At 38.6% G+C, this 22349-nt stretch overlaps 1 protein-coding gene across 1 annotated transcript in view; it reads right to left on the reverse strand.

Moving 5' to 3' along the window:
* The window catches only part of ME1 (malic enzyme 1, NADP(+)-dependent, cytosolic), a 212837-nt gene that overhangs the window by 97431 nt on the left and 93057 nt on the right, over nucleotides 1–22349 (reverse strand). The window contains exon 6 of the mRNA XM_006892123.1: nucleotides 11967–12070. Coding sequence (XP_006892185.1) covers nucleotides 11967–12070 — 104 coding nt within the window. The remainder of the gene's footprint in view (nucleotides 1–11966; nucleotides 12071–22349) is intronic.

Below are 22349 nucleotides of genomic sequence, written 5' to 3' on the forward strand. Positions count from 1 at the left end.
AGCAAACTGAAGCTGTGAACAATCTCAATCTCTTTGCCATCCATCCTGATGCTACCAATTGGTCCAGTGGTGAGAATCTCTGTCTTCTTGACATTGAGCCTCAGTCCCTTACCTGGCCCAAATTCCAGTGTCATGGATTCTGGAAGTGGGGATAAGGACAGAAACCCATTAGATAAATGGAGCCTCTCTTGACTGAGATACCTCCAGAAGTCTGATTCAGGAGGTTTTGCCACCCAGGTCTACGGAGGAGCTCAGAGCCCTCCCTGATGGACATCAGAACACCTGGATGGAGGAGGACCCAGCAACCTTCAAGTTGCCCAAGATGTACATGTCAGTGACAGAAGGGAAGAAACAAGTCCCCTGAGCCCTGTGATTTAGACACGTTCACACCCACTAGTTTCTAGAGTTTTCTGTTCTAGGGAATCTAGATTGAGGGTGTCTTTTTCTTGATACCTCTTTTATCTCAGCTCTGATATAGAAAAGTAATATTTTTACAACAACCTGTTAAATCAAGGCTACAGCTCAAAACTATAATTGACTTTTGAGAAACACTGCTGAAAAGCTTGTCCTTACTGTGTGGAAGAAGCCATTATGTATAACATTAATTTAGACTAAATCTCAGCAGTGATGTAACAGGGATGACCGATTTTTATATTACTTCTCTAGGACAAGCGCTTTAACCATGGCTTCCTAGGTAATGGTTTGCTATTCCAAATCCCAGGCTTCTTCATTGCTTTACCACAATCAGTCAATGTAAGTGTCAGCAAATTCTGCAGCAGAGATATTCACTGACTAGGTTACCCACCCAGCACGGGGCTGGTACTGTGCTCTCACTTAGCTGGTTAGGACTGCTAGGATCTGGACAGTTAAGAGCCAGACCTGTGATGAAACTGGCCTTTCTTGCCTCCTGGTAGACCTGTTCTGTAGCCAGTTCTTCATGTAGTCCCTCTTGGGCCAGGTTTGGGGAGAGAGACTCCTTTTGCATGTGCAAAACAGAGCAAAATACTAGTACTGAAAATTCTTTCTTGAATTTAAAGATTAACTCCAATTTGGTTGAAAACATGATTAGGGAGAAAAGTCAGTGTGTTAGTTTGATACTGATGTTAATTTTTATTTTTTCCAAGTGCGTAACATCGTAACTACAGCTAGATTATAGCCTTGAGGATTTCCTTGTTCAGCCTAGGGCTCAAAATCACTTCTTCCTGGGAGGTGTAGACGAAAGAAAAATTTCTTTATGAAAGTGTTTTCATTCCCAGTGAGTCATTTCTAAAACTTGAGGAAAGGAAATCTGTTTATTGCTACCCTTTGTGTAGGTGTTTAGTCATTGTCTTGTAAACAATCTCAGATAGCTGCAGTTTGGGGTTTGAATGTTGTCTCTGTAAGGAGCTGGCCTTGCCATAGAGATAGCCAGCAGTCTAGATGACCAGAACAATTAATTTATTTGCCTCCTCTGTTATGCTTCTCTCTTTTGTTTTAACAATAAAATCCCTATGACTCTCTCTTTAAAAGAAAAAAAAAAGTTGACAGTGTAACTGAGCAAGCCAGAATTATTAACAACCTCAATCTCTTCTCCATCTATCCTGGTGCTGTGAGAATCTTTGTCTTCTTGATGTTGAGCTTCAATCCATATTGAAGACTACAGTTCTTGACCATCTGCAGCAAGTGTTTCAGCTCCTCTTCAGTTTCAGCAGCAAGGCTGTGCCACCTGCATAACATGGGTTGTTGATGAGTCTTCCTCCAATTCTGATGCCCTGTTTCCGGAATGATATGTTCTGCATATATACTGAAAAGGTATGGATACAGGATGCATCCCTGACACACTCCTTTTCTGATTTTGAACCATGCAGTATTTCCTAGCTCTGTTCTGAGGACTGCCTCCTGGTCCATGTATAGGTTTCACATAAGCACAATCAAATGTTCTGGGATTCCCATTTTCCTCAAGATTAGCCACAGTTTGTTGTAATCCACAGTCAAATGCCTTTGAATAGTCAATGAAACACAGATAGACATTCCTTTGGTACTCTTTGCCTTCTGCCAAGATCAATCTGACATTGGCAATAATGTCTCTAGTGACACACGACCTCTTCTAAAGCCAGCTTGTATTTCCGGTAGTTCTTTGTCAATCATTTCTGGATAATCTTCAGCAGGATTTTGCTAGTATGTGATATTAGTGATATTATTTGATAATTTCCATACTCTGTCTGGTCACTCATTTTTGGAATGGGAATAAATATGAATCTCTTCCAGTCCGTTGGCCAAGTAGTTGTCCTCCGGATTTCTTGGCACAACTGGTGAGCACATCGAGGGCTGCATCTGTTTGCTGAAATTTGTCAACTGGTATTCCCTTAATTCCTGGGCCTTGTGTTTTGTGGTTGGGTTTTTTAAAAATTTATTATACTAGTGTATTTACAAAATTCAAATACATTGTTTTTCGGATCAGATTCTTCCAATTCCCTTAGCCTTCCCATCAAATTGTACAACCCCATGATTAATCCTCACCCCCGTACACATCCTCATTCTTCTGCATCTACCCTTCCCCCTGTTGCATCCTATACTCATTCTACATTAATGATTTTTATATTTGTCTTTGTGGGACTGAGTTAGTTCACTCAGCATAATGCTCTCCAGTCCCTCCCAAGTTAAGCAATAATTTACAAAATGACTGCTCCTGTGTGATGCTTAGTAGTCCACTGTGTGAATGTACCATAATTTCTCATTCCATTCTATTGTGGTCGGACAGTTGGGCTGTTTCCATGTTCTTGCAATGTTGAATAATGCTGCAATGAACAATGGTGTACAAGTCTCTGTGCCTCAGCTCTCATTTTCTCAGGGTATATTCCAATTAGTGGACCATCTGGGTCGTAAGGAATTTCTATGTTCAGCTTTTGAGAAAGCGTCAAACTGCCTTCCAGAATAGTTTTACCATTTTACAATCCCACTAGCAATGTATAAAGTGTTCCTATCTTGCCACATGTTCTTCAACACTTACTACTTGCTGTCCTTACTACTTGTTAAACTTTGCCACTGCTCCTGGAGCGAGATACCTCATTATGGTTTTGGTTTGCATCTCTCTTATTGCAAGTGATTTGGAGCATTTCTTCATGTGTCTGTTGGCTATTCGAATATCTTCCTCTGTGAAAAGGGGTCTTGCTTTTTGCCAATTCCTTCAAAGCAGCTCAAATTTCCTCCTTCGTCACCATTGTCTCTTGATCATATGTTGTTTCTTGAAATTCTTCTTTGTCAGTCAATTCTTTTTGGTACCATGACTCTGTATACTCCTTCCATCTGCTTTTAATGCTTCCTGAATCATTGAATATCCTGCCCATAGCCTCCTTATGTACTGCAACTCACATCCTGAATTTGTTCTTTATTTCCTTCAGCTAAATTTGAAATTTCCTTCAAATCATATCCACCAGAAATATGCATAAAAACAACTATGAGATATCATTTCACCCCAGTAAGAATAGGAAAATTTAATAGAACAGCAAGCAACAAATGCTGGCGAGGTTGTGGAGAAACTGGAACCCTTATTTACTATTGATGGAAGTGTAAAATGGTGCAACCACTGTGGAAGGCGGTGTGGTGCTTTCCCAAAAAGTTGCAAGTAGAGATACAATTTGACCCAGCAATTTCACTACTGGGAATATACCTAAAGAAACCATAACTGCCACTCAAGCAGATATATGCACACCCATGTTTATAGCGGCTTTGTTCACAGTAACAAAGAGTTGGAAACAACCTAAGTGCCCATCAACAAATGAATGGATAGAGAATGGTATATTCACACAATGGAATACTATGTTTTATTGAAAAACAAGGAATTCGTGCAATATTATTCAAAATGGGCGGCCTTGGAAGACATTATGTTAAGTGAAATATCTCAGTCACAAAAGGACAAATACTGCATTGTGCGACTGTTGTATAAAATGGGACTGACCTCGGGGTTGGGGGGAGACTGAGAAAGAGATGGGATAAACAATGTATACTGCATTTAAACAGATGAAGGCAAAACTATTTAGAAGGGATATGTGATTAGGTATCTTTGTCATGACAGGAGTCCAGAACGAAGGCTGCATAGTGGAGTGGACCTGGGGGGAGGGATTGTAAAACAATGAAAGCATTTTTCTTTTAGTTTTCAAAGAGAAGAGTGTACTGGGCGGGGGGAGGGGTGGGCAGGGAGAAACGTGTAACAATGAATGACTGGAAATCCTCAGTCTCTGTAAATTTTCATTAAAATTAATAGTAATAATAACAAAAAAAGGAGAAATAAACATGGAGGTCCACACTAAAAAAAATATTTCTGAAGGTATTATCTGAATGTACTGCTAACTTCTCACTCTCACTACCTCTAGTCTCTAGACAGATTTACTTTGGTCTATTTATTCTTCTTTTAAATAACAAACACTTCTCATAAACGTGCTAAGATGAGAAGAAGGAGAATTTATTTGCCTTTCCACACTTTGATTTTCCTCAGCTAGAACTCCAGCTCCTTGCCCTCTACCATATGGCTATCTGTTTGGCCTGGCCTGACAGCAATACATGCAAAAAGCTCGCCCAACTGGAACTGAGCCTTTAGAATACTGCTGATGGTTGCATTCTTTTCCCTTTAATCATTTTCTCTTAATTTTCTGTGATGACTTTTTATTTAAAATCTCTGCCTCCTGAGGAATCAGCCTGGCCTCGTTCAGTAACCCAGGCAGGGCCAGCGCATGCTAGGACTCATACCACTCCAATATCATTTGTCACACAATTCTTGCCACAGTGTTTATCAAGGGACTTGGTGAAGGGTAGCTCATTACTAGATGCAGCGTGAAAAGCATCAATAATCCTCATTTGGTGAGTACAATACTCAAGAGTTCCAGGAGAACTTCGCCACATCCAGTCATGGGGCCAGTACTACTTTTTTTGCATCTTCTCGCCCAAACTGTGTGTAGGAAAGGGGGGTGGTCAATGTTAGGGCTGGCTGCTGGGCATCCCAGCTCATACTTCTGCTTCTTGTGGTGCTGCGTCTGTTATATATCATGGTCTTGGACCTGATCTATAGCTGACCTTCTGGGAGGTTTTCAGAGGCAGTTAATCACACAGAGGAGAATGCCCACCCTTCTGCAGAGCAGCTGGTGGATTTGAACTGTGTGCCTTAGGGACTGCAGAACAACTTTTTGCCACCTATTTTCCCTGGTCTTGCAGCACTTTTTCTCATCATTCTGGGAGCTGTCTATTGCTCTACGGTGGCTGGAAAGAGCTATTTAATCTTCTGTAACAATGAATTTGAGCATATCAGACACTATAAGAATGGCCTGGGAGAGGCAAAGGTTAATCTTCCGTTCATAACGCTGCTATGACTTGAAGATGACTTGACGGCCCCAAACAACAGTATCATAGTATTTATGTGGCACTGACCACAGAGAGTATTCGGGGTTGGAATTCACCAGCTTCCTGAGGGAGAAAGATGGACACTCTCCTCCCATACGATTCGTGGCCTCCAAAAATCCACTGAGGGATCAGTTATGAGTCAATTCTGACTCAATGAAAATGAGCTGAGCTTTGAGTTGTTGGTTGCTGGCGAGTCAGATCTTACCCACAGCTGACCCCTCAACAGGTTTTCAGAGGCAGAAAATCTCATGGAGGGAGATTGTTCATCTTTCTCCCACGGAGCATCTAGTGGATTAAGTTGCATGCCTTTGGGACTGCAGAACCCCTTCTTAGCTCTAAGCCACCAAAGCTCCCTTGAGTTTTGAGTAGATCACGTTTATTAGGGAGTCTTGGAACTATAAAGTGTTATGTATCGTACTGCTAACTGAAAGTCTAATGAAAGCAACAGATAATGGTAGAAATAACAGGAATGTATTTTCTCTAGAGGAAATTAAAAATCTAAAACATAAAGGCAGTTATGTAATCCCTTGATAATAAAGTTCTTTTTTCTAACATAGTTTATAATCTAATAAAGAAAATATGGAATAATAGAACAATGCATTATTGAAGCTCAAAACATATAATAAAACTTATTTAAAACTTTTACATCCATATTAAAAGGATTGCTGGAATTCATGAAATGAATTAGCATAAAATAGGATTAGGGAAAAAAAGGATCTAAAAACAAAGTAAACTATATCCAGGAAGAGAGAACGAAGTTGATTTGGTGAAGTTCTACTCTTACAAGATTTGGCTGGAATATAGGCAGAGATGTGAAACTATTACTAAAATCCTACAAATGTGCTTCTACCTCAAATATTTAATGAAAAATAAATTATGCTTATTTACTTTTACAAGCACATAATACATGCCCATATATTCCTAATTTTTTCACATTACACCTTTTTGTTAAAAAAAAAGAAAGTGGAAAGATATAAATAGAAATAAATAGTTGGCATTTTAACAAAAATATGGCTAGAGTTAAATTGCAAATCTGATCCTTTTTGGATGAGAAAAAGGAAAACAATTCTAAATCATAAATTTTATTTGAGTCATGTTTCTTAGTAACATGCTTGCTGGTTTTTCTAATATTGACAGACATTCTTTCCACTTGATTTTTTTACTAGTGGTTTACATACATCACTTTTGGACCACAAGGAAGATTAGCAGGTGGTGCCCCATAGAGCCATTTTTTTTTCATTAATTTCTTATGAAAACCAAATTAGATTATGCTGATCAAAGGGACATGTAGATTTCAACAGATTGCATAGATCTATCCCACACTCAACAAATACTATTCATCTAAAAATATCAAGCATGAAAAGTAATGATTGGACTGAATGAAGAAGGTAACACAAAACAAAACTTGATCATGATCATAACTGCAGTAGAGGTTGCAAAATGAAAGATAGATTGCTGTTGTTGTTAAGTGTCATTGAGTCAACTACAAATTATGGTGATTCTATGAATCACAGATCAAAATCTGGCCTATCCTGTACCAGCCTCACAATCTCGAATATGCTAAAGGGTACTATTGCATTCATTATGTCAATCATTTCCTAGAGGGTCTTCCTCTCTGAAGTTGACTTTCTAACTTTTCCCAGCACTGTGTCTTTCCCCAAGAACTAGGACAACATGCTCTAAATAGGTAAGACAAAGTTTTATCCCCTCGCCTATAAAACATGTTTGTTTGTTCTTTTGGCTGTTTCTGGGATAATCAGTCCTTTTCACCAACAACACAATTCAAAATTGCTTTCCTGATGCTGAGATGTAATCTATATTGAAGGCTTTTGATCTTTTTCAGTAAGTGCTTCAAGTCTTCCTCATTTACAGCAAATAGGGCTATGTCATCTGTCTTCCTCAGTCCTGATGTCATATTCTTCATATAGCCCGACTTCTCAAATTATTTGCATTTACAAGAGTCTGTAATTAACAGATCTTGGCCTGGGGAGTAATATCATAGAGTAGCATCTATAATTGTCTCATCTCAACCATCCCAAGATGGTAAACGTGTGTGTGCATACACACACCCACCCCTCACCACATGCATACACATACATATATATATATACGTATAAATACACAGAAGTACATATATATACACATGCATAAAGAAGGAGACAGATAGACAAATATAGGATTGTGGGGGGAAAGTCAGAAATTAGTGACCCTTTAAGGATCTGAAGGATATAGGGGTCGTTCCTTGAAGTAAACCAAGGCTGCTGGTGGGCTCACTCTGTAATTGATGTCCTCTTTTCTACACTCCCATTTCTACTTCTTCGCTTCCAAAGATGTTGCTTCCAAGCCGCTCCTTAATAAATTCCCCCTTAGAGTCTGATTCTTCACTAATCCAACTTGTAACAGTCATATCCCATTCTGAATTTACACTGTGCTTCCTTTACAAAGGAAAAACCTTCTTGGATAACTATAGTAGCGCTAGTTTCATTTCTGTTTGGAGTTCTGGTGACCTTGCTGCCCTGTCAACCCAAAGGCAAGCAGTTCAAATTCACCAGTTGCTCCTTGGGAGAAAGATGGGCAATCTCCTGCCTGTGATTTGCAGCCTCTGAAAACCTCATGAAGGTCAGCAATGAGGGGGTTCTTAACTCTATGGTAATGGAAAACCAAACTTGCCCAAAGCAAAGTCATGCCAGGAGATAATTTTGAAAAATTTTTCAGGACTTCTTCCTGAGAAAAGTTCAGAAATACAGATTTTTTTTTCCAATCCAAATTTCCTTTTCATAGATTTTAGGTAAACCATCAATTCAATAACATTGTTTAAAAAGAAGCACTGTTTCCAATGGAACTCCAGTGGCACAGTCTGTAGGGGGTTGTACTGCTAATCCCAAGGCCATATCTGTCTCTCAGTTGGTTTTCTGGACAAGAACAACAGGCAGTTTCTTCCTGTGCATGTACAACCTCAGAAACCCACTGTACCACCAGCTATGACCTGATTCTGTCCCCCGACAACGGTTCCAAATATCTTCTTTAATTCATCAGCACTTAAATGTACAGGCATTGCATACAATACAATTTGTTTAACAGCTTCTCTGGGAGTAAACAGAACTTGTATTACAGAGATAGACTTTATTTTTACAGATAATAAACTAAGTATGTTCCTTTTCTCTTCCTTTACTCTTAGAGTAATCTCATTAAGTTTGCCAGTTAGAAAGATGTAAGTAACTTCAGAAACTTATATGAGAGTTTTATACCGTACACACTTAAAGAGGAAAAACTAGCAGAAATAAATTTTACTTTGCTATAGCGGCATCCACTTCCAAAATGGCTTGCCTCTGGAAACTCTATGCACAAACAGTGATCAGGCTGTTCGTTCATAGGGTCGCTATGAGTCGTCTACGACTCGACGGCATTAAACAACAAGAACAACAACATATTAAACTTGAACTTTCTAGATTCTCAACTAAGTAGATTCACAGGTATAATTTATTAAAATAAGTTAATAAATATATAAGAAAAAGAAATCATCTCACCCCAGTAAGAATAGCAAAATTTAACAGAACAGCAAGCAACAAATGCTGGCGAGGTTGTGGAGAGACTGGAACCCTTATTCACTGTTGGTGGGAGTGTAAAATGGTGCAACCACTGTGGAAAGCGGTGTGGCGCTTTCTCAAAAAGTTGCAAATAGAGATACCACTTGACCCAGCAATTCCACTACTGGGAATATACCCTAAAGAGACCATAAATGACATCCAAGCAGATATATGCACACCCATGTTTATCACGGCTTTGTTCACAAAAGCAAGGAGTTGGAAAAAATCTAAGTGCCCATCAACAAACGAATGGATAGAGAAGCTATGGTATATTCACACAATGGAATACTACACTGTATTGAAAAAACAAGGAACTCATGCAATATTATTCAAAATGGGTGACCCTGGAGGACATTATGCTGAGTGAAATATCTCAGTCACAAAAGGACAAATATTATATGGTGCCACTGTTGTAGAATGAGGCTGACATTGGGGTGGGGGTAGGACTGAGAAAAACCGGATAAATTATGTTTACTGCATTGAAGCCGATGAGGGACAGAATAGTTTAACATTAATATATTTTAGGGCATTATGATTATCATAAGAGTTCAGAATGAGGGTTGCAGAGTGGAGCATACTTGGGGTGGGGGTGGGGATGTGTGGAGTGGGTGAGGGGATTGTGTACAAATGAAGGAGTTTGTCTTTTGCTTGTCAAGGAGAGGAGCGAACGGGGGATGGAGGTGGGGGGGTGGGGAGAAAAGTGCAACAATGAATGAATGAAATTCCAAAATCTCTGTAGATGTTGAACAACAATAAAAAAATTAAAAAAGAAAAATAAATCATATTTTAAGAATGTATTTTTTTAAAAAAACTAATAGCACTAGAACCTTGAAAAAGAGTGATTCATAACATCTTCAATGTTTCCAAGCTGATGAAAGCACTTTCTGCTGTTGGAGTCAATTTAAGAATAAACATTATAATAAAAATAAACCAGAAGCACATCTCTAGTTACATTTGATCCCTAGTGATGAATTCATTTCTATGAAAAACCAAGGCAATAATATTTGTTTTAAAATAGTGCATGGTTTCTGTGGCTATAGCAGTAACAAATGAGATGACTGTTAATCAGTGTGAAAAAAATTCTCTCACAAATACTAACTTTTGGTGAAAGTTTCATGCTAGAATGGAAAAAAAAATGGGAAAATTTTACATCAATAGCCCACAACTAAATTCTAATTAGAACATGTGAAAATAAAGTATATTTAATAAAATACTGTAGATTTAACAAAATTTAATCATGATTGAATACTGTGGTTCTTAGTTTTGGAGCCTTCTAGAATATACTAAAGAGTGAGAAATAACCACAAATACTAAGGATCAGACTCTCAGCTTCCAGAAAAAACAAAGTACTGACTATTATTAAGCATGAAAAAAGCTTGCTCAGGTAACTTTGTAACTAGATCAACACAATCATGTAAGTCAACAACCACAGGATATAAAGATTGCTTGTAAGTAAAAACTCTTATAGGAGAAAAGTATTTTCAAGTCTAGCAACTGAGGTGCGTGCGCGCGCGCGCGCGTGTGTGTGTAAGAAAGATGGACATAATAATGTTATTTGTCTAGTAATTGATATAACTCAGAATCATTAATTAGGGAGCTCTGGTGATATAGTCCATAGAGAACTGAGGTGTCTAACTCAACTCTATGGCAGGTTGAATCTACCATCAGCTCCATGGGATAAAGATGTGCAAGCTTCACACCCATGTTAATTGCAGCTTTGTTCACAATAGCAAGGAGTTGGAAACAACCTAAGTGCCCATCAACAAACGAATGGCTAGAGAAGCTGTGGTATATTCACACAATGGAATACTATGTTGCATTAAAAAACAAGGAACTCATGCAATATTATTCAAAATGGTTGACTCTGGAGAACATTATGCTGAGTGAAATATCCCAGTCACAAAAGGACAAATATTACATGATGCCACTGTTATAGAATGGGACTGTCCTTGGGGTTGGGGAGACACTGAGTAAGATGGGTTCAATAATGTATACTGCACTGAAACAGAGGAGGGAGAAAACTGTTTAAGAGATATATGACTAGGTATTTCTGTCATCACAGGAGTCTAGAGCGAGGGCTACATGGTGGAGTGGACCTGGGGGAGGGTTTGTAAAACAATGAAAGAACCTTTTCTTTTACTTTTCCATAATTTTTGACTCATGTACTTATAACTTGTTAGTCAAATTTGTGTCTTCTAGGTTGCAACACCCCCATGATACATCTTCAAGGATATGAACATGTATGGCCAAGCACAATCAATAAGAGTGCATCTAAATTCCAAAATCAATCTCCATAATAGTCTATGTGTTTCCTACTGCCAAAGGGGCCCTTTAGAGTAGTGAGAGAAGATCTTCACCCTGAAACCCACAGCATCCCTTTTCAGCAGGAAGTAGCTAAGAGAATACGCCATCCCCTTTTCCTTATGAATTTTCCTTATGAGAGAGACTTGTGAAGTCTCTCTCAGGGAGGAGTGATAGGGAATGGCAAAGGACACACCGACAAAGGAGATTAATCAGAACTGACTTTGACAAGCACTGTGGCAATTGGACAATTAAAACAGACATTCGGATGGCGGGGAAGAACAAACTGGGGAGGAGGGTAGAGAGAACGGTGCAGCAATGAAGGAGTAGAAACTCAAAGTCCCTGTAAATGTTCATTAAAACTAATAAAATTTAATAATAATAACAAAAAAAATACATCCAGGAAACCTCCAGTATGAAAAACAATACATACAAACTTTGTAAGCAAACCAGTATAAAATAAAAATTTAATAAAAAATAAAATAAACTTAAAAAAAGATGTGCAAGCTTTTCCCATGCAAACTACAGCCTCAACAACCCAGTGGAGCGAAGTGAAGAGTCAGTTCCTACTCAATAGCAAACAGTAGTCAGTAAATCGAATTATCAAACTATACCAAATAAACATTGGCAATTTTGCAGTTTATTAGGTTATCTTTATATTTTTATATTTAACTCAAATATAGATGAAATAAGGATTATACATACTTAGAAGAAACTGCCTCCATGAATTCATCCAGAAAATCATCATATTCGTGACCCCTCACTCTTCTCTGCCGTAGTCCAATGTACAATGGGTCATTTAGTAACTCCTATTTCAAAGAATAACAAATGTTATAATGGATATAGAAACAATTGCAATCTAATTAATTACTCTTTCGGGGCCCTAGCTTCCTCATCTGGACAAGTGGAGTAGAAATAAAACACTGTCATACTGATTCAGAATTATTATAACCTACAGACTTTTCATAGTATCATTATTTAGAATACATTTATGGTAGTTATACAGCAAATATACATACATTAGCTCTGGGGAGCTCTGGTGGCCTAGTGGTAAGAAACTACACAAGAAGCTCAAAGTCATGTAATCTGAATCCACCAGTTTCCCCAGAGGAGAATGAAGAGACTCTTGCTTCTGAAAACCCACTGAGTTTTGGAAGTCAGCTATGAATTGGTTCTGATCCGACAGCATACAAGAACAATACAGCAAATAAGGAAAAATAATTACTAAACCATGAACATATTATAAGGCTCCCCCCACCTCAGATGGAGAGTGCAGCATTCAAGGGGAAACTGGTCTCCAGTCACAATGTGGAACATCAAGGCCAATTACACACTTAAGAGAGGCAGGCCACACAAAAGAAAGATTCTCACCCAGCTAGGAGAGAACTGAGAAGGCAGGTGCATTAGAATTACCCAGGGGTGCCCTGCTTCCTTTAATCCAGACAAAAAGTGCAGCTATAGTCAGGAGGAACCTGGTCTCTGGTCATGCTACAGACCACTGAGAACAATTATAGACTTTATGACAGGTAGACTGCACATGGGAGAAATTCTCACCAAACTAAGCATGACCTGAGAAAGCAGGCATATAGGGGGGTATCAGGAGCTACACCCATCGCCTTCCCCCTGCTCCCATAGAGAGTGGGAACATAGTCAGGGGAACTGGATCACCAGCCTCGACTGACCACCAAGGATGATAACAGACTCTAGGAGAGGTCTACTGTCTTCAGGTGAGATTTCCACAGGGCTTCACTGTAGACTAGAGAGAAACTGAAGGACTTTAAAAAAGGCTAGCTTTCCCACAGCACAGGACCAGAAAGGACTCCTGGTAAAGCAAGTTACCCTTCCTAATAAAGAGAACATTTTAAGTTTGCAACTAATCAATAGTAGAACTGTCAACAACTTATGGAGACACAATAGAAACGGCTTAATGTATAATGAGAAAAACTTCACATAATGACAAGAAAGCAGCAAACAGTTTTAAACATTGTGAAAAAAGAAAACAAGCCTTCTCCTAAAAAAGGAGGTAATACTTAAGACATAATGAATACCTCAGAGACAGAGAGGAAATTTATAGACATGGGATAATATGAACAAATACTGAAAAAAGAATTGAAATAATGGGTAAAGTGTTACAAGGATTTGAAAAAATTCATCAGAAGACAGAGTACAATCAAGTCAGTACTGGAAACACCAGAAATGCATGAAAATGCAATCCAGAATATCAAGTAAAAAAATGCAAGTTTCCAACATGTTGGAGGGGCAAAGAAAGCAAAACAGAAGGGATGGTACAGTCAGCAAGCTGCAAGACAAGAATCTCAATGGGAGCACACCAGAAATAAAAATAGAGGAGACAAAAGGAAAATGAAGAAAATATTAGAATTATATGGGATAACACCACGAGGAACAACATTCATGTGACCAGAATTCCAGAGCAGGAGGAAAGCAGAGAAAGCACTGAGAAAACTGTGGAAGATATACTAGAATAAACTTCATAGGTATCATGAAAAATGAGGGAATCCACAGTCAAGAAGCTCAAGAGAACTCCAAACAGACTAACCCACCCCAAAAAAGAAGCATTAAGACATATCATTGTCATATTCTCCAAAATCAAGGATAAAGACTGCTAAAAGCAGAGTGAGAAAAACAGTAAGACACCTATGAGGGAAAAGAAATTAATTTTTTATTTCTCAGCAGAATCTATGCAAGCAAGAAGAAAAAGGTTTAGCATACACAGAAAGCTGAAACAAAAAAAAAACAAAACAAAAAACAAACCAACCAAACTGTCAGCCAAAGATCTTATACCCAGCAAAGCTATCTATCAAACAAGAAGGATAAATGAGGTCATTTGCAGAAAAGCAGGAACTTAAGGGATTTATGAAAAGAAGACCAACTCAACAAGAGTTGAGAAGACTGTCACACAGAGACAGTAAAGGAAAGGAGATGAACCAAAGGAACAAGGGGGAAAAAAAGAAAAAGAAACACAGCAATAAAACTGGCCTGTCAATAATCACATTCAATGTGAATGGCTTTAAATGATCCAATTAAGAGAAAAGGAGTAGCAGAATGTATTTAATAAACAAAACCAAAGCTTATCAATATGTTGCCTAAAACACACCTAACACGCATCTAACAAGATGAAGGGAAAGATAGACTAAAAGTCAAAGGCTGGGAAAAGAAATAAACCACACTAACTGCATACACAAAAAATCAGGAGAAGCAATACCAATCTCTGGAAAAATAGACTTCAGAATGAAAAGCACCATAAAAGATAAGGAAAGGCATTATATACCAACTAAAGGCATAATATATCAAGAAGACATAATCTCAGTCAATGTCTATGTATCAAATGATAGACCTGCAAAATACATATAACAATGGTTAAAGACTTGAAGAAAGGAACAGACAGGACCTCAGTAGTGGTGACTATTGTGAGGAGCCGTCAAGTATGACTCAGAGAGACCCTATGAGTGGACAACTTGAAACTTGCCCTATTATCCCCATCATCTCTGACACACTAGAGCCCATTGCTGAAGTTATTGTGTCAATCTCATCTCACTGGGAGTCTTCCTTTCCTTCACAGACTCTTCATCCTTCCAAACATGATGCCCTTTCCAATGAACAGCTTTGCCTCACTACATGCCCAGAGTATGTAAGATGAACCTTTGCCTTCAAGGAGTTCTCTTGCAGCATCTTTTCCAAAACACATCAATGTGTCCTTCTGACAGACCATGTGACCAGTACTCTTCTTCAGCACCATAACTCATAGGCATCAATTCTCCTTCTGTCATTCTTATTCATTGTCCAGCTCTCTGATGAATAGCAGGTAATTGAGAAGACCATCACCTGAATTAGGTGCACCTTAGTCTTCAAACTGACATCATTGCTCTTAATATTTTGGTGAAGTCTCTGACAGCCGATTTGCCCAATGCAATAATGTCTCTTGATTTCCTTACTACTGGTGTTGGCTGTTGATACCAGCAAGATGAAATCACTGATGGCACCAATCCTTTCTCCACCTATCATAATGTTTACTGTTGGTCCCATGGTGAGGACCTATTTTTGCCTTCTTGATGTTGAGATGCAAACCATTCAGAAGGCTGTAGTCTTTGATTTTCAGCAGCAAGCATTTCATGTCCTCTTCACTTTCAGCAAGCAAAGCTGTTTATCATCTACATCATGCAGGTTGTTGATGAGAATGTACTGTTCCAGTAATTTTTAGTTTGGTTTTTCAGGAGTACATTGCATAGTCTTCTTATGGATTACTGGCTGAGGTAGGTAACAATTAATTTTTGATGATTTTTAAAAAATAGTTTAATTTTATATTGGTTTGCATATAAAATTCATATGATACTCAAGAATATTTTGCTTGCAGGAGATATTAATGATAGTGTTCAATAATTCCCACATTGTGTTGGATCATCTTTCTTGAGTATGAAGATGAATATGGTTCTCTTCCAGTCAGTTGTCCAGATAGCTGTCTTTTAAATTTCCTGGCATATAGTAATGAGCACATCCAGGACAGCATCTGTTAGCTGAAACATGTCAACTGGTATCCCATCGATCCCTGGGTCTTTATTTGTTGTTCAGGAAAGCTTGAACTTCAATCTTCATTACTGGCTCTTTACTTTCTGAAATTTTTCTGTGCTGGATAAGCTAATTCTTTTTGGTAGCATGATTCTGTGTATTCCTTCCATGTTTTTTTAATGCTTCGTGGATCATTCAAGATTGTGTCCATAGTATCTCTCGGTACTAACTACTCAAGCCTTGAATTTCTTTTTTCAATTCTTTCAGCTTGAAAAATGTCAAGAGTTCTTCTGATTTTATTCTCTGACTCAAGCTCTTTGCACATTTTGTTATAATATTTTGCTCTCTCTTCTTGAACTGTACTTTTAAATCTTATTCAGTTCTTTTACTTTGGCCTCTTTTCCTTTTATTTTGGCTTCTCAACACGTCTTAAAATATAAAGCCTATAGGAATTTTTTTTTATAGGAATATTTTTAACAAGTAAGACCTACACACTGGAAACAAGGAAAAAATGCTAAAAGAAATTAAAGATGACTTTTGCAGGCTGGAAAAAAGTATATAAGAACTCATGCCACATAACACTGAAACAGTGGAATAGAAAAAATTTACTTAAGGGACTAGTACATTTTACTTTGGAGACTTCCATGTAGAACACTAAATGTGTAAATTGGCTCAGCTGAATGATAAGGTACTTGAAAACAGATGTTTGGTTTTTAAACAAAAATGGAAACTGAGAGAACCTAGACTAGTAAAAGATTTCTAAAGTAAAGTAAGGCCTGAGGACAAAGCTCCTATGAAAGATCTGATTTTAACTATTTGAAAAACCTCTAATGAATCAAAGTGGAGCATCATGGACTCTGGTACCCTAAAAGTAGAGAGGTGCACTGCCAGCCCAAAGGCATGCAGTTTTGAATCCACCAGCCGCTTTAAATGAGAAAGGCAATTTACTGCCTCTAAAAACCTGTCAGCAGCTTTAGAGGCAGTAAATTGGGTCCATTTCAACTTGAGAGCAAATAGCAACAATAGAGTATGGCTAGACAAGAGGAATGGGCCCCACAGCACTCTGACCTGCCACTCAGTGTTTATAGATGGTCTATTTAGAAAGGAATTGTGGGAGAGGTCTTTGTCTAATAAAAACAGTTTTCAGAGTGTCATTCTAACTTGGATCAACAGGGACAGAAACACTTCAACCTAAAAATACTTCTCTGGGTTTCTGACTACACAGGCACGAAGCAGAGTAAGAAAGTGATTCAGCTGCAAACAGGGGTCATTTCTTGCAGAACAAGAAGGATTTCTAAGAGGGCAAAAACAACAGCCCAAAGGGTGAAGGGAAAACCTCAGGTAACAATTAGCTTCAGAACTACTTCTAGGAAACAGAAGTGAATGCTCCTCAAAGAACATACTCTACTGTCAGAACAGGCAGCCTGGAAATATGCCCAGAGGAATTCAGAAATGCTGGGGACCAATGAGAACTCACAATTGCTATACCTTTGGCTTTTAATTAAATTATTGATTATACAGCCCCTATCTTACTATTGTTTATTTTACTTGTTTTTATGCGACTCATAGTGACCCCATGTACAACAGCCCTAAACTCTGCTCTGTCCTGTGCCAATCGCACTGCCTCCGATACACTCATCCCAATTACCCTAGTCACTGAATCAATCCACCTCATAGAGGGCCTTCCTCTCCTGTGCTGTCCCTCCACCCTCACAAGCATGGTGTCCCTCTCCAAGGTCCCTCCTTACAACATGTCCAAAGTATGTCAGACGAAGCCTCAGAATCCTTGCCTCCAAGGAGCAGCCCAGTTTAACTCTCTCAAAGATGAATCTGTTTGTTTTCTTAGCAGTCCATGGTGCCCTCATACTGATACTGTTGATGACTAATCATACCTCATATTCTTCTCCAGCATGACAGCTCAAAGTCATCAATTATCCCCAGTCATTGTCCAACTCTCTGATGCATAACAAGTGATTGCAAAGACCATGGCCTGTATCAGATGCACCTTAGTCTATAGAGAAACACTATTGCTCTTCAGAACTTAGGAAATGTCTCTAACAGCAGACTTTCCCATCGCAGTACATCTTTTAATTTCCTGGGTACTGGTGCTAAGAGTGTTGACTGTGGAGCCAAGCAGACTAAAGCTGTGAACAAGCTCAATCTCTTCACCATGCATCCTGATGCTGCCAATTGGTCCACTGATGAGAATCTTTGTCTTCTTGACATTGAGCCTCAATCCATACTGAAGGCTGCAGTCCTTGACCCTCTGCAGCAAGCGCTTCAGGTCCTCTTCAGTTTCAGCAAGCAGGGTTGTGTCATCTGCATAACGCAGATTGTTGATGAATCTTCCATCAATCCTGACACCACACTTCTCCTCAATGAGCCCAGCCTCCAGGATGATCTGTTCTGCATACAGATTGAAAAGGTATGGAGACAGGACACATCCCTGGTGTAGACCCTTCCCAATTTTGAACCATCCAGTGTTTTCTTGCTCTGTTTTGATGACTGCCTCTTGGTCCAAGTATAGGTTTCACATTAGCACAATCAAGTGTTCTGGGATTCCCGTTCTTCTCAGAGTCAGACACATATAAGAGCAATTACGCTAAGAAGCCAAACCTAAATAGGCTTATCTGACTTAGGTAACAGGATGAGAAACTGAGAGTGTGTTTTTATTGAGTACCACTGAGCGGGAACTGACGAACAGCTGACTCTCGAGCGGGTTTTCAGAGGCTGGATATGACACAGGAGGAGACTACCCAACTTTTTCTGTGGAGCAGCTGGCACTTTCAAACTGCAAACCTTTGGGATTGCAGTGCAGGATCCTAACATTGGAAGTAGAAAGCGCCAGGGGCATAGTCTTGTGGCAACTCATGCTGCTAACCCAAGGCCAAGCATCTCTGTTGGGTCAAATGCACTAGAAGCTCATGAGAAAAATGGACAGCTTGGGGCAATTGTGACTTATAGCCTCAGAAACCTGATGGACAGTCACCATGAGTTGGAACTGACACAATGGCAGTGAGTTACAGTTTGTTGTATTGTTGTTATGTGCCATGAAGTCGCCTGTGACTCAGAGTGACCTTATGTACAAGAGCCCTAAACCCTGCTCTATTCTGTGCTAGTCTCACTGTCTCCGACACACCCATCCCGAATACCCCAGTGACTGAATAAATCCATCTCATCAAGGGTCTTCCTTTCCTGCGCTGTCCCTCCACTCTCCTAAGCATGACGTCCCTCTCCAAGGACTGGTCCCTCCTTGCAACATGTCCAAAGTATGTCAGATGAAGCTTCTGAATCCTTGCTTTTAAGGAGCAGCCTGGTTTCACCCTCTCCAGGATGAACCTGTTTGTTCTCTTAGCAGTATATGGTATATTCAATAATCTTCTCCAACACGACAGCTCAAAGTCATCAATTCTCCTTCTATCCTCCCTAGTCACTGTCCAACTCTCTAATGCATAGCTAGTGATTGCAAAGACCAGTATCCAGTGCACCTTGGTCTCCAGACAGACATCATTGTTCTTCAGTACTTTGGAGAGGTCTCTGACAACAGACTTTCCCAATGCAATATATCTTTTAATTTCCTGGCTGCTGGTGCCACGAGTGTTGATTGTGGAGCCAAGCAAACTAAAGCTGTTAACAATCTCAGTCTCTTCACCATCTATCATGATGTTGCCCATTGGCTCAGTGGTGAGAATCTTTGTTTTCTTGATATTGAGATCTAGTCCATATTGAAGGCTGCAGCAAGCACTTCAGGTCCTCCTCAGCTTCAGCAAATAGGTTGGGTCAACTGCATAACACAGACTGTTAATGAGTCTTCCTCTACTCCTAATGCCACATTTCTCCTCATAAAGCCCGGCCTGGCAGATAACCTGTTCCACATATGGGTTGAAAAAGTATGGAGATAAGACACATCCCTAGCGTATACCCTTCCCAATTTTGAACCATGCAGTGTCTTCTTGCTCTGTTCTGATGACACACTCCTAGTCCAAGCATAGACATAAGCACGATCAAATATTCTGTGATTCCCATTCTTCTCAGAGTTAGCCATAGTTTGTTGTGGTCCACACAGTCAAAAGCCTTTCCCATAGTCAATGAAACACAGATAGACATTCCTCTGGTACTCCCTGCTTTCAGCCAAGATCCATCTAATATTAGCTACAATATTCCTAACACCACGGCCTCTTGTAAACCCAGCCTGCACTTCTGGCAGTTCTCTGTTGATGTGCTGTTACATCTTTATTGATTTGAGTATCATATAAGGGAACATATTTTGCATGTGGAATGTGAATAATTCATTAAAAAAAGAAAATTCATATAAAGAAAGGCTCTAGCAGTCCTAGACACTCTGGCTTATGTTGTCATGCCTCAAAATAAAATATTAACAAAACTTAATTTTTAAGTCACCAGATTTAGGATGTTTTGTCACAAATAAAAGGTGTATCCTTTACAGGTAGAGAGTGATGATGATAAGATTGACCAATTCAATTATCTGAGTTGAGATTTATTTGAAGCCAAAAGAGATTATAACCCAGTTTATACCTTCTGTCCTAGTGTATTATAAATAGTGCACTCTCTCATTGTCAAAGTATTCTCATCTGGTCAATAAATTAAGTTCATCCTACTCAGAATGCACTAGATAAAAAGAGTTAAGGCCTCTTGGATAGCTGAAGGTTAGTATGTTAAATTATATGAATACATTTCAGATGCAATATTAAATCTGAAACCAAGCTGTTATAAAGTCCATCTGCTCCTGGAAACATAAAAATTTTAAACAATCTACTGGCAGGCTTCTGAGTAGCTAAAGCTGAAGTGCCAATGTGCCACTAACGGCTGCCAGAATTAAATGCTTTCTCTGTGTTTGGAATACATTTGGACTTACTAAAATGCTAGTTAGAAAAAAATCATACAATTGGGAAAAGATGTACATTTCTCCGTATTTCCCCTTTTTTCTCATGCTAATCATTAAAGTATATATCACCAATCAATCTCACTACAAGTAGAAGCAACTACGAAGAGTTATGAACAAAGTAGAGCTTTTGAATGAAATCCTACAGATTATAAAAATTCTCTCAATTATTTAATATATTTGCTATAAAAATAACTTTTAAAACATTTCTTGATATTTAAGGCTTAAAAAATCTTAATCACCAATAATTTCAGCAATGTGGCTGACAAGTATATTTGCTGATGAAAATTATTACTCATCTTGGTGGCTGCTTACAAAAAAATTACATAGCATTTACAAGTAGCATTTAACAAGATTATTCAATTCTGGTCCACCAGACGCTTCACAGGAGAAATATGGGCTATCTCCTCTGGACAATTAACAGCCTCTGAAATCCTGCCAGAGGATCTGCTATGGGTCAGTTCCAACTTAATGGGAAACAACAAGAACAGTCATCAGAGAAGGGAGCTCTGGCAGACTAAAAAGTGATACTGCCAACCTAAAGGTAGGTGGTTTGAATCTATCAGCTACTCCTTGGGAGAAAGATAAGCAATTCCCTCCTACGTGATTTATGGCCTCTGAATGCCCCCTGGAAGATCAGCTATGAGTTAGTTCTCATTTATTAGTACCTAACAATAGCAGACATCACAGAAATGTAAATAAAAACCACAATGAGATACCTTTAAACAGCCTCTAGTATAAGCATACCCAAGCGCTGATAACTCTCATTCATAGGGATGCTATGAGTCGCTTGCGACTCAACGGCACTTAACAACAACAACAACAACAACAACAGTATAACCATAATTTTAAAAGGTAAAATAATAAGAATTAGCATGAATGTGCTAAACAATTAAAAGTAAAAAGAAAATTAGCATTTTATCAGATAGAATCCTCTATACAGTGAAATGGGAAAAGACCATGGTGCAGTTGCTTTGGAAAACAGTTTGCCAGTTAAATAAATAGTTAACTATAGAGTTATCATATTACCCACAATTCCACATTTGGAAATATGACCAAAATAACTGAAAAATTACACACACACACACACACACACACACACACACACACACTTCTGTATAAAAATCTGCATTGATAAAATAAAAACCTTGCATTAAGCATATTCATAACAGGTGCAAATCACCCCAAAAAAAGCCCCAAACCAAAAGCCCATCAACTGATAAACAGTAAATAAAATGCATATCCATACAATGGAATACTATTCAGCAATTAAAAGAAACATGAACTCTTACTTGTTATATTCATACTGCTTCAGGCCTGTCCACCCTTCTCTACCTCATCCTAGAATTTTTAAGATGTACTATAGAGTTTGTAATTCAAAACTTTATTTCACTTCAATGAAATTTATCACAAAAGAATGCTTAAAAATAAAATCTTTTTTTTTTTTAATAAAATCTTAATGTTCAATGCACAGACGCAGTTTTAAGAAAAAGATTTTAAGAGGACAACTCTGGTCATTTCTATGCCAATTCTATTGGCACTAAAAAGAGACATTAAAGATAAATAAAACACATCATTGGTAATGGTAAAATGAAAACTTAAGTACAGATTAAAAATTACAACTTTTATTTTCAGTCAAAGAATATAAGACTTGTGGCCAG

The sequence above is a fragment of the Elephantulus edwardii genome, unplaced genomic scaffold (assembly GCF_000299155.1).
Source record: "Elephantulus edwardii isolate Elephantulus edwardi_28Jun2011 unplaced genomic scaffold, EleEdw1.0 scaffold00111, whole genome shotgun sequence".
NCBI lineage: Eukaryota > Metazoa > Chordata > Mammalia > Macroscelidea > Macroscelididae > Elephantulus > Elephantulus edwardii.